The following is a 14,730-nucleotide window of genomic DNA, read 5'->3' on the forward strand; positions in this document are numbered from 1 at the left end:
CCAGCCGTGCTAGTAGCACATTTTCTCATTATGCCTTTGGACATAGATTGTACTATATTTCTTATAAAAATAACAATAAAAAAAAAGTTTACAAATAAACAGCCCCTGTCTATGAAGTTGAATTACAGTTATAACTTATTATAGGGCCTCCAAAAATGTGTATTCAGGGATCTCAATGATCGTAGTATCACCACTGTTTTTATATTATATCACAATTGTATAATAAATCAAGTTATTTGTAACCGTAGTCCGTAACATACTAACATAAACCTACAATGTATAATATATTATTTAAGATCTGAACGTTTTATTTCGATCCTTATCGTACTCGAATTCGATATTTTCTACTGATCTTTTTCATCTAATAATTTGTTAGAGTGTTTTTGAAAAATTGACTAACAAACTATAATAATAGGTACTTACCTACTAACAGTGAAATGTTTATAGGTATGTCAATGTCGATAATTATTTCCATGCAAAACTGTTAACTCGAGTATAAATTAAACCGCTTTTAATATGTCATATAAGTCTATGATTGTGTTTAGAAAAAAAATTATTTTACGCATGAATAGATACTTATAGATATTATAATATTATAATATGTATTAACCTTGAAATATTTTACAAAAGAAAATAAATATTTTTTAAAAAAACACGTTTTTAACACACCGACCCTGTAAGTTATCATGATCGTAATTTTTAAAGGGACATTTGCGTTCCGGCAAACGGTAACAGACGCTAATTACAATATTGTTTAGCAGTTGGATTGGTAAACGCGTTTCATATTCTTGGCTAACATCCACGAGTATTTCATTGAAATTTAATTATGAAAGATTTGTGTCAAATAATTAGCATCGGTACAACTACAATATAAAACGGTTCATATAAATGACAATATTTTTATTTAAATAAAAATAAAAAACTATTATTGAAATCCGACGAATGTTTATTAAATTTCAATCTACAAATGTTTTGATATTTTTTTTGTCATAATATTAAATTGTTGTATTAAGATATTACTAATAGACTAGGTACCTTTCCAAGTAAAAAACCAATGCTACAACAATAATATCTAGGTACGTAAATTATTTTTATCAAACAATATCTCTGAAATAAAAAAATATTTTTTGAAAGCGATACCTAATGTATCTTGTACCTATCATTTTTATATATGTACACGTATTACGTGAAAGTAATAAGTAATAAATTACTGTTGTATAAAATACAAATATTTATGTATGCAAAATAAAAAATCATCATGGTTGTATTAGACGAGTAGGTACGAAAATATCATAATACTAGTCTTAAAAAAAACTAACAATAATACTATATAAATAAGTTGAACGATGAAAATATAGACATGGGCATCGTGTATAGTTTGTGCACTCACTGCATTATAATATATTTTGTATACAAATGTATGTTAATGCAAGTTAACAGCTTTTATTGAAAAGTATGTAGGGATAGTTTATTTATTTATTTATTTTTATTAAAACTAAAAAGATCCGTCATGTAGATAAATGAGTTTGGTTATTAAATACTGATTCATAGTCTAATTAATATTATTTTGATTTTGATAATTAAGTTTTTCAATAATTACTTTATTTCTTCGTAATATTTAAAGATGAATTCCTACTTAGGGTTTTACAAATTTAAGACATGAAATACAAATTTTAGAGAACATATTAATATTTATATTACAAATGACGAATGCGTAAAAGTAATTTAAATAGATCATTAAAATAAATATACAACTATTTTGTTTAAATTCTAAATTATTGTTGTAGATCATTCATAGGTACTATTACTTAATTAAAACCGTATAAAATCTTTAATTCTTCAATGAGCAATCACAAACATAATATAATCTTTGTGGAGAAACTTCAAACCAGCGTAGGTTAATATGAGAAAATAATCAAAATCAAATATATGTTAAAAAAGAAAATGTGTAAGATTTAATTTATTATTTGAAAAAAACCGAGCGGATCCAAGGTTACATAATACATTAATATTTTCATTACTATATTGAAATGTATTGAATTGTTAATTTCGAAAATTATGAAAATCAGAAATTAGTTTAATGTAAACATTATAAAGTTTATCTATAATCTTATTATTTCAATTAAGTATTAGTAATAATTAAGTAATGCATTATTTGATGGAATTTTTATTTTAACATTGTCTAGAATATATTATATTAACGTATGTGGCTTATTAGTTATTAGTAATATTCGAGGACAATCAAACATAAAATGTTAATGTTCTTAAATTTAATTAAGTTGTAGTAGGTAGTTTCATATACCTACTATTACTATAAAATATCAACATATTACGTTGGTATGATATTATTTCAAGGTAAACGGCTGGATATTCAATGGTCCAAATCGCAAAGTTAAAACTAAAACTAAAATTTTAATATTTTTACAAATACTAAATGTGATAATAATTTTTATTTTTTTTAGAAGGCAAATAATATTAAAAAAATCATAAATTTGCTTATTAGGTTATACTACTCTAAATAACTTTTAGAAACTAGATGAGGTATCAAGGTAACATTTTGAAAAATGTATTCTTAAAATTAAAAAAATATAGGTAATTGAAATTATTAATAGTTAGTAATTACTTTAAATATTTTATTAATAATTTTCCTTAGGTATTTTACTTAATACATTTTAGAAATGTGTGCATAGGCTGTCTTATCTTATATATATTGAATGAACATTTAAGTTTTCTTTTATATTGTCGAGTTGATCAAACGATTGCAGTTTTATTTTAAAACTATGAACATGTTTTGGAATTAAACAAATTGAACGTTACTGCAGTATTCCTTTTTTTTTATTTCCTGTTATTATTAAATTGATAAATATTACTGAGTGCCAAACATGTTCAATATTTGTATTGTGTATAAAAAGCATTACAAAAAAAAAAAAAATAAATATATATTCAAAATGAAACTGCCTATAATATTTAGTATTATTTAATAGACAGTAGAAAATTAAAAACTATACGCATGAAATATTTTAGAACTACATACAATCCTATCTACCTTTATAAGACACATAGATTGTTTGTAAATTTCATATTTTTTTATAAATAATTTAATTGTTTACAAAATAAATAATAATAAATAAATGTTTATGCATTAATAATTGATCTATTGTGTTTTATACTACCTTTATATATACTATAGATGTACATGTATTTTAATAAAATAATATTCATGATTAATAATTTAGTAGATAAAAAAAAAAAATTAGAAAAATTAAATAAAAATACTAAAAAATACTATTAAAAGTGTTTTATACGTTATTATAAAATTAAATAAAACATTTATAAATTATACACTGGTACTCTATACTTAATCATATTATACTTTATCAAATTTATCAAATTTAATTGGTTCATCACATACAACTTATATGGATATATTGCAATTTAAATTATAGATATCAAAGAAACTTCTGTCCACAATTCAGTTATAATCATCCTGGCTTTTGTGAAGCCTACACCACCTGGCCCACCACTGTCCGCTGGAGTAGTGGTTGCTGGTAGGACGTCCGCCATCACAGGTTCAGGTATGCCTTTCATGGACGATGTGTTACTCTGGTGTCCAGAGGCCGAGACGAAAATTGACGATTTTACCGAATGTCTTGTAAGTAATTGAACACTATTTTAAAAATATATCTGATGATGTTATAGATGTATTAGTTGAATTTCCATACTTGTTTTAGGGTAACGAAGTTTCCAGTCTCGGCGAATTACTCCAATCAGAAATATCCAGTGAATTAGACAATGCCTTGGACGGAGGAGGAGCAGTTAGCCAGGATGGCGGTGAACACTCTGGCGATGATGACATTTTCAAGCAGCTATCCGACTCGTCCGCGTTACTTGAACAGTTTTTCGATTTTGTTAATTGTGACATAAAGGTAAAGAACAGCTCACTTAGGTTTAATCGGTTAGATATCCGATCATATTATCATTATCTTGTTAACGTATACCTACTTGATTAATATTTTATTATTTAGCTTTGTTTTAATTATTCTATTTTTATCCTCACTGTTTTTATTTTTCGTTATTTTTATTATTAGTTATTTTTTTGTTGTAATATTTCAATATCATAAGTACAAAATAGCAGTCATGAAATTGCCTACATTTACTCCTTATTTTAAATCATTATCTCATTCTTAACAATAAATGAAACATATTACTAAAATATTAAAACAAATTGTTATTTTATCATAATCAATCATAAATTATTATTCAAATATTTTTTACTATCTATTAATGTCTTAAAGTTAAAACTATATTATATTTTTATTATTTGTGTATTTTAAATTGTCTATACTCGACGCCCAACTATTAAATACAGACTACAGTCTTTACAATTATATGCTTCTAATCCATATCAATCGAGTAAAATATTTTTAACTTTAAATACATTTTTAACATTATTCATCAATCATCACATAAAATTATTAAAATTATTTTATTTATATTTTAAAATAATATAATTTATTTTCACCTCTCTTAATTAGGTACTAATATTATTTCTCGTATTACTTAATTTTGCTTTTTTACTTTTATAAATTTTAAAATTTAGAATTATATTTTATTTTTATGCCATTGATTATTATATTTAATAAAGCAAACTATTTAAATTGTTTGTGATAAATAACTTTCATTAAATATATTTTTAATTTTCTAGGAAGAAAATAATAACAATGTTATGTCAACTGGTAACAAAAACCATGCTGCTGTTGCATTACTTCAAGAACTACAACGCACAAATGCTGGCAAAAAATTCAACATAACCACTGCCAATCCTTTGCTTGCAGGTACATACTCGATTAAACGATTATGTAATATGTACCCATAAATTAAAAAAGCAATTTTTAATAAAGAAAAATTCAAAGTTCAAATTTGAAACCTACGATGTACCTGCCAGTGAATATAATATGTGTATAATTATTTTAAGAAAAAAAAGTATTCAACTCCTATAAAATTTACTCATATAAGTAATTTAGACAACCGACTGTTTATTTTTGTGTGATCAATGACTCTATGTTATAGTAATATTTAATGATTAAGATGATGTCAAAGCAATATTTGTTTTCTCTCTTGGCCCACGTGCAACATAGATAAAACTCTTCACCTAAAATTGTTTTTTTTTATGATTTTTGAGTAATCTTAGAGTAAAATCAACTTTTGCAATAACTATAGTGGATAATATTTTTGAGGGTATGACATATTGGTTTTATATTTTATTGTTATTTGATTTTTTATTCGACTTTCAAAAAAAAAAAAAAATTAAATTAAAACAATGTGTAAATTGTTTTAAAACAATATTAGACAAATCTATATCATACCCTCAATAATATTATTCCCTATCATTTTTTTAATGGGTAATTTTACTCTAAGATAACTTTAAAACTTTAAAAAAAAAAAAAAAACGATTCAAACAATATACAATATGAAAAATATAGTAAAAATTGTTTCATATGGGCAAGGGCCACACAGGCCAAGTTAAGCAATCAAATTTACACATTAGAAAGAGGAGATTTTGGACTGTGCAACATTGTTTTTATTTTATCAATATCAGAATTACAAAAAAAATTCTTATCATTTCAAAATCCATTAATTTAGTGTTTTTCAAACTTAAAAAAAATTTTTGCAGTTCTAATATCGATCAAATAAAAATAATGTTATACAATCCAAAATCTCCTCTTTCTAGTTTGAAAATTTGGTCGTTTAACTTGGACTACAGTCCAAGTGGTTCTTGCCAGTGTGTAACAGTTTTAACTATGTTGTATGTTAGAAAGACAGAGACAATGCATGCGGGTATGGCGTCCTCTTAATATGAATAATATAGAAAATAAAGCAATAGATAATTCAAACAATAATTATATAAGATGATTATAAAAATCTTAATTATTAACACTAATGTATATAAAATAATTACCTATTATTATAGAATATACCTTAATGGATATTAAGAAAACATAATTGTTAACTAAAAATTTTCAGAATTGTTATTTTTGTTTTATTTGCAAATCAAAAATATGATAGGTACTTATATAGTTTTATAACACGTTCAATATTCCAAAATATATATCATAACAGTCAACTTTGAACTTAATATTTAATAATAATAATAGCATTAACATGTCCTAATCATTGTTAAATTGTTAACTATCTATACATGTCATTAATTTAGTAACAATGGTGAGAATTTATTGAATATTATTCACCAATCAGTCTAAACATATTATACATAATAGGTATTTAATTTCATATTTATTAATTATAAATTATAATAGGTAGTAATGTATGTATTACTAAAAATACAATTTTAAACATGGCTTTAATCAAGTACTCACTTTTTGCTAGCAATTTAAGTTGACTACACATTTTTATAATATCTACTTAATTTAATAAATTTAAGATTTATATAAGATTTTTTAATTTTTAATCATTAATCTAAAAAATATCAGTTATAAATGTATGTCTAACTTACTATAATACACATTAATATAAGGTAGGTAATTATATTTTTTATACTGAGTAAGTTTAATCTTACCCGCCTTTTTATACTGCATTTATTCAAATTCTGATGTTTTGGATTTTAAAATACTTAATTAGATTTTTAAACCATTTTACCTAGTTATTATAGTGTTATGAAATTTTACTAACTTCTTTTTTTAAATGAGAATAGTTCTTTTCTTCTTTGATTTTTTGTAATAGATTTTCTAATTTAACTGATACAAAATTTTTACAATTACTTACCTATTTTCTAAAATATTAAATTTTATATCATAAAGATTAAAAAAATATTAAATATGTGTTAAATTTAGACTAGGTAACTACTTACTATCTTTGGAAAATGTATACATTCAAATAATCACTCACCTAAAAGATGAATCATTATTAATATTATTTATTATAATTTTTAAACCACCATATCTAATTCCAATATGATGATTTTTGATACCTATTTATCCATTACCTATGTATTATTGTAAATTTGTATACCTTAATAAAATAAATAATAATTCCTTAAATATTTGTTTGAATTTTGATTTGTATACATAAACATTTAAAAATAATAATAATAATATTCCTGATAGGTAGTAAAAAATCTGAGATATTTAAAAATAGGTATCAGAACTTAAATAAATGTACAAGTAATTTAAAGATGAAATGGGGAGCATGTTTATTGAGACATTGTATAAGTTTTATTATTCTGAAATAAAAGGTAATAATTTTAAAATATAGGTATCTAGTTAATTAAGTAGATATTGAATTATTGAACTTTAAATTAATGTTAAATGTATTTAATTATAATATATAATAGTATATTATTTTCACATTAATGTACAGGTACTGCTATAATGTATTATTTATCAATTAAATTCCGAATAGGTACTTGTTATAGACTATAGGTAGATTTTTATTTTATAAATTTAGTATTATTCTGTAGATACAAAAACTATTTATATTTCTCAGTTATAGTAAACTAAATACTCAAAAATGTAAAATTAAAAAATATTGTAAATAGTTAGGTACCTTTAATTTTAATATTAGAATTATAATTATTGTGTTATATAAAATTAAATTTTATGGAGACAGTCGTTAAAAATAATATTAGTATATAACAATCAATATATTATAAATAAAATTAATATGTGTTTTAGAAAAACTTTTGAATCCTGTGTCTCAGTTAAATCCAAGTTTAAACCAAAATTCAGATATGTTCATCAATCAAAACAAGTACATCAAGACGGAACCTTCAATAAATGATACAGGTACAATATATTATAAGCTATAAATAATTGTTTAGTAAGAAATTAAATGGTAAAAGTTGGCTAGTTAACTTATACAAAGATTCTTATTCTTCGACTATAAGTGTAATAATTATATTTATTTAACTATTTTGAGTGTAAAGTAAACAAACAGCAATTACTAAGCCCTTAATAAACTTTTAAATTAGGTATATATTATTTAATCTTCTTTTGAGGAGTTAACAACTGTTAAATCTGCTGCTTATGACTTATCTCAATAATATTCTTACTTTCTCATAATATAAAGACACAAAAAAACTAAAAACAATTATAAAAAAAATGAAGTATCTATCTAATAGAACCACAAAATCATTGACTTGTAAGGTAATAAAAATAAATTGGTTATACTTTGTATAACATTTTAATCGTATTGAGTAACAAAGTATAGATAGCGCTAGTGGTTCTAAAAGTGTATTTCTAATTTGTAAAATATTTCAAAATTATACATAAATGTTTTATCAAAATATTCTCGTTCGTTAGACTTATCAATTTATACGCGGAATTTTAAAATTATTTGGAGCCTGCAAGGTAGATTCTACATTTTAAAGCTTTTTTTTTGTTATTATCAACATTAAATAAATGTTATAATACCTGCATCAACGGTGCAGATACGATTGTTACTTACCTTAGGAAGTGGGAGTGGTTTTAATTTTATTTGTAATTCATAAATAATTTATTAAAGATGTATATTTTATACTTAAAATAACTCAATTAATAATATCGTTATAAATGGTAACAATATACACTCCAATATATCACGGTAGATAATAGATTGTAAATGTATTCTTTTGCTCTTGATTTATGCTAAAGAATAGGTTCCTTTATTATTTATATAATAATGCGCCAAAATTTCACAATTTAGTAGGAATTTATAATTTGTCAAAAATTCATTTATTTGTAAATATATAGCACTAGGCACTAGATACTTTTAAGATACTTTTAAAATTGTTCACACAAAAACCAACTGCCACCTAATCGGTACGTTTTTCCTAACTCCTGCATTACTTCGTTGCAAATTGCAATACTGATTATCCTGATAAAAAAATTGAATTAATAAATTATTCTCATATGTGATTAAGTTAATGGAAAATTATACATTTATATATATTTCAATTTGTTTTGAATTGATGTTAATTTAGATTTAGTTATCAGTTTATTCATAACTTATAATTGGCGGTATTTAAACAAAAATAAACATTTTAATAGTGATTGTGTACATTATTAATATTTGTTTGGCTATGATTGGGTTTAATGATTATTCTACAAAAATCAGTAACAACCATCCTAATAAAGCATACAAAAACATATTCATCCGAAATCATATATATTATATACAATAGTACAATACACTCAAAAATTCAAAGTATATAAATTTAATTTATATAATATGTTGTGTTATAATGTTTGGCCCATATAAATTAAAATTGTTTTTCGATAATATAATATTGCTAGCAGCTAATTATTCCTAATAAAGATTTTAAATAATACTCGTATTTTCAATTTGAATTAAATAGGCTCTTACATTGAATAAAGTATTTTTGAATAATTTCGTATTCTTATCAGAGAATTATAGATTATACTGTTTATAATATTTTAAATTATAGGGTTCGCATTAAAAATTATATCATAATTTATAATACAAACTTCAATTCGTAGCAGTGAATATTTATATAATATTAAATAATATAATATAATATAAATTATAAATATCTTTTTAATAAAATAAAAGATTATATTATATTATATACCTATTTCCTCAAGTAAACTATTTTCAAAATATTGTAGAAACTGTAAGACCAGTATTAATTGTTAATAATAATCCAAAACATAACGAGAAGTATTTAAAAAATTCGGTTTGGTCAGTTTTAAAATTCAAAATATAATGTTAATACCTACAGTTGATTAAATGTTGACATTTACAATACTTATAATATACATTTATAATTTATAATAATATTATTTGTTTATAAAAAGGTAGGCTGGGTGCCCTGAGGCATTATATCCTCTTGATCCTCTTAATCACTTATTATTTTAATAATTTGTGTGTGTGTGTCTCTCTCTCTTTCTCTCTCTTTCTCTCTATAATATATATATATGTAATATATACTCTTTTTACAGTAAGTTATTTATACTTAATCGTTTAGATATCGAAAATTACGGTCTTAAATAAAAACCAGTATAATATACGCTATAGTTTCTGGGATGGATTTGAACTAAAAGTATGAAGTTTTTAAATAGTATTTTTGAAAAAAATAACAACGTTTTTATGGTTTAATATAATATGCATGATCATTCACAATTCATCATTACGGCTAAGTAGCCGGCACGCGCAACAGTCATCTGGTGCATTATTATCCGAGTATCCGAGTACCTATAACTATGTAATATAATATACTATTACAGCATTACCAATGAGTTTATTATGAGTTTCAACAAGCCCGTTGGCCAAGTTCGATAATGTGTTTTGCTTTTTCCACGTCTAATTAATAGTAATACATTTGTTATGTAAACTCATTTATATTATATATTTACTTGGAGTATATTAAAGTATAATTCAAACACATTTTTAAACTGTATAGTGTATATACATAAAATCACCATATATATATTTCATATTATATTATTATACCATACTCGTACATTAAGTATACATATATTATATTATTAATAGAAAATTATTAATTATTTCTTATTAAACTTTTTATAATATACAATCGTGCGTTACTGATAACTTGTTTATTAAAATATGTATTTAGGTATCGTTAATATATAATTATTGGGTGTTATCTTACTATATTAATTTAAAAATATTTTCTTCTTTTACATATTTATCATGATTTTATTACTATACATTATTTTAATAATATAGGTAGGTATGTGAATAAGATGCACCACACATATTATATTCATTGATATTTTATTATCCAAAAATCCTATTTCGTCACAGTTGAATTATATACATTATTGGCCATGGGAATCGTATGTATTTGTCATTTTAAGAATACTTTCCGAATTAATGTGTGACTACAGTTTAGCCAGTTTAGGTGTGTGATGCAAGTACTGGATTATATTATTCATCATTAAATAAATGTTGCCGGTTTACTCAACAACCGCATATTATGTTTCCGCGTATTTATTAAAATTATTTTGAGTCCACCCAGTCTTTTTTACCCCATGCCTTTTTATACCAAAGTTAGAAGTTATAAATAATATAATTCGTTTCAAAAATTTTTATTTAATTGATAGTAATATCCGTTAGCTCAAAAAGTATAGAAGATACATATAACTGCATATTGTATAAAACTAATGAACAAATAGCATTTTTTTAACTTACAACTAATATATCATAAGTCGAATAGATGTTTGTTATTGTAACGTAAAATTCCATTAATGGAATACTATAAAAAACAAAATTATGTTTAATTGGTGCAACATACATTAGAGTTTTAAGTCTAATTTTTTTCGGAATTTTGGATTAAATTTAACAACAAGACGTGCATAAGTGTATTATATAACGAATAAGGATTCGATCCGATCGAGGTGGCTGGATCGCAAAATTCTTCCGCGCATGCTGCAGCTCTTTATCTGCAAACATTGTATGTATCGTACAATATAATATGTATGTGCACGCGCAGCCATTCACCGGAACTCACAGTGCGCGCGGGATCTGGCGCTAACGACTCTTCGTCTGGCTTCCGATTTACGTCCGGAATGTTTCTCGCTACAGTGTATCATACGCCGTATATTATACACGCGCCACTGTACGATACATAATACATAATACGACCATTATATTATTATATTCATACGAAAAATATATAAGTGGCATCTACTTATTATACTCATATCTATTTGATGCTTACAGTCTGCTAGACCAAGTGTGTTGAAAATGTGCAGCGTGTCTACATTTTTCGTACGCGTTCGTCGTCAGTTCATTCATCTTGAATTTTCTATATTATGTGCAATATACACGCCGTGTAAGAATAGTGGCGTTCGCGTCGGGTTTAATTAGCAAGTAATTCGCCTCGGGGACGGAATCCATTTCAATCGGGTGGACACAATAGGGTCTCCAGCGGACAATGGGTTTCGTTCGATTTCGATTTGCCGCACCGTCGTGGAGCGATTATTATTATTATTATTATTATTACTCTGGCGATGGATACACATTACGACGACAACGGCTGGCGGTGGCGCATGCACGTGATTAGATTCATGAGAAACCGGTTGCCAATCAACGGCTGCTGCATATTACAATCTTCTTTGCTTCTTCTTCGTCGTCTATTTGTGTATGTGTGTGTGGTACATAAAACATAATATGTTCGCATTGTGTATCGCGATAACACACGTCCGCGCGGGGGCTACCGGATGCCCGGGTGCCGATGACCCTGCAATAAACCAAAATTCTATTTGTCGCCCGGGGGTCTACTGCTGCAGCAATCGAAAGAATATAACATCATCGTGTATACTCATAATTTACACACACGTGCGCATATAAATATGAATTTGATCATGTCAGATTTTTATTAACATCGTTGCATAAAAAGGGCGAAAAAATCAATGACACACTCTAAGGTGGTTATAAAATCATTTCACTTGTTAGTCAATTTTAAAAACTATGAAATAATTTACGTAGTGGAAAAATAGTAAAGGGTCACAAAACCTTCTGAATTGGAAGACGGCTCACAAAAAAAAAGGGTTGGTACATAATTACGTCAAATCAAATAGAATAGCTGCTATTTGAGAAATTATAGAGATAAGACCACGTTCCGAAAATTAAAGATACCAACATTTTGAAAGCCATCCTCTCTTAATTCCGTGATATATTATTATGATTTATTCAAATATTATATTGACAAATACTATACCTACAATTTTTAAAAATAAAATAAAACTTGGGTATAAATAAAAAAATAAATGAATATCACAAAATAAATATATTATTAAGTATTATAATAGGTTAATTCACTTATATTATATGTTACTACATAAAATTAGAACTGCTAAAATACAAATTCGTTTAATACTTTATGGAATTTCGCGCGGAAAAGTCGGATTCGATAATGTGCACAAATATTGCAAGATTTTGGTGTTATGACGAAAGAACTTTTTATAAAACTCCATAGCTGGTATACTATCTTGAAACCGGTCCAATAAATTTTGTGTAATACATTTTTGATCTTTGGGTTTTGCAGTGATTGTATTAGTATTAGTGTGCAGGTCTATACCTACGTTTTTCGTAATGTGGCGTGTGTATATATTGATATAATCTAGCTCACATCTTAGATAGTTATTACATAAATTTAGCGCAGCTGTTAAAGCGAATATTAATAATACGAACCCTGTTTCGTGTCTACTGAACGTGCTTATATACACGATAAGGCATCAAGTCATTTTCGAGAATTTTATAAAAATGTATCGTACACTATATGACAGTTTGCTTATGTATACACTAATATGTGATTATACAACTCTTACGAATTCCACGAGGGTTAGTAAGCTTTTAGAACGATTCTATACACTATATGTTTTATAATATATATATATAGATTTTGTTTACACTATATACAGAGATATTTGATTTATCCTAACCGTACAAAAATAATATAAATGTATACACATTCATTTATCCGAATCTACTTGCTTAGTTGCTTCATGAGATTAGTGTTTCACGTCAAATCTACGGCGTGTACACTATTCGTGTATATTATATACAAATTATTTGTTTAATGTTAATATAGTTTTTTGTTAAATATTTAAATTACACGTGACGTGTGTAAAATCAAGATAAATTCAAACTCACACATTATTCAAAAATAATATTATGTATATATATTTATGCAAATATATACATCTATTCCAACGCGTCTTCAGCAGCGTTTAATTAATATATATGTTACATCTTTAAGCTTCATCGTAGTCGATATGTTGTTTTTAGTTTTTACATTCGCCATAATACCTACGTCATCTTATTTAAGCCCTCGAACCGGCAGTGTAATATTGTTTATACAGCGGACCGCTCGGTCATTATCAATATTTTTTACGTATCACAGTACAGCAGACATCTGCAGCTGGTTGTTCCGGTCTGTTTCCGTTTGTTCTTCGTGACGCGTGTTATGTATTATTTATATTATACCTCTATGACTGTATACTATATGCATATTGTAGTGGGATTATTTGTTTCGCTCATGCTGCCTCAGGAAGGACTTCGCCTAACCAAACGTGATTAACAGGCATAAAATCCGCTTGTGTTTGCACAACACTGACCGACATGCATTACATTTCCTAAAATAACGATCACCTTGAGATTTATGGTGAAAGTCAGCAGATTTTGGGGCAAGGATAACTACAGTTGATTTTTTTTAAAGACTTCGGGTTCTTAGTTCTTGCGGAACTTTTTTGTTAGTTACAATAAATGTATATTCTTTCTCTATACCTATACCGTTTGTTACCTCCTCGTCATCCAAAACGATTATTTACTGTTGAAAATAATGTATCCTTTCCCTTTCGTTTATCCGTTTGGCCCATTCACTAAGTACCTACATCTATTATGTGCCTATCTGTAATTATGGTGGTAATTTGATTGTTGTTATTATTATTGTTCAGTTCAAAGACAAAAGATTACAATATTTGCCAAACATATCAATTTTTACAATAATTTGTAAACAATATTATAATAGATAAGTAGCAAACTTAGATAAATAGATCAAGACTTCGATAAATATTAACTTCGAAAATAATTTTATTTTTTTTATTTTTATTAAACTGAACTATCATAGTACCTATCTATACTATCGATGGTTAAAGATTTTTGAATAATTTTTAATTTTATTGATATTATTAATTTCGATTTAATTGTAGATACCTGATATTATAATATTAGATTTATTTTTAT

The 14,730-nt window shown here is 25.5% G+C and overlaps 1 protein-coding gene across 2 annotated transcripts in view; it reads left to right on the forward strand.

Moving 5' to 3' along the window:
* The window catches only part of LOC114123234 (ecdysone-induced protein 74EF), a 113,271-nt gene that overhangs the window by 36,801 nt on the left and 61,740 nt on the right, over positions 1 to 14,730 (forward strand). For both annotated transcript variants that reach the window (XM_050198198.1, XM_027986136.2), the window contains exons 3-6: positions 3,447 to 3,652; positions 3,732 to 3,926; positions 4,706 to 4,835; positions 7,692 to 7,802. In XM_050198198.1, the coding sequence (XP_050054155.1) occupies positions 3,578 to 3,652; positions 3,732 to 3,926; positions 4,706 to 4,835; positions 7,692 to 7,802 (511 nt within the window). In that variant the 5' untranslated portion in view covers positions 3,447 to 3,577. The remainder of the gene's footprint in view (positions 1 to 3,446; positions 3,653 to 3,731; positions 3,927 to 4,705; positions 4,836 to 7,691; positions 7,803 to 14,730) is intronic.

This window comes from Aphis gossypii, chromosome 1, assembly GCF_020184175.1.
Source record: "Aphis gossypii isolate Hap1 chromosome 1, ASM2018417v2, whole genome shotgun sequence".
NCBI lineage: Eukaryota > Metazoa > Arthropoda > Insecta > Hemiptera > Aphididae > Aphis > Aphis gossypii.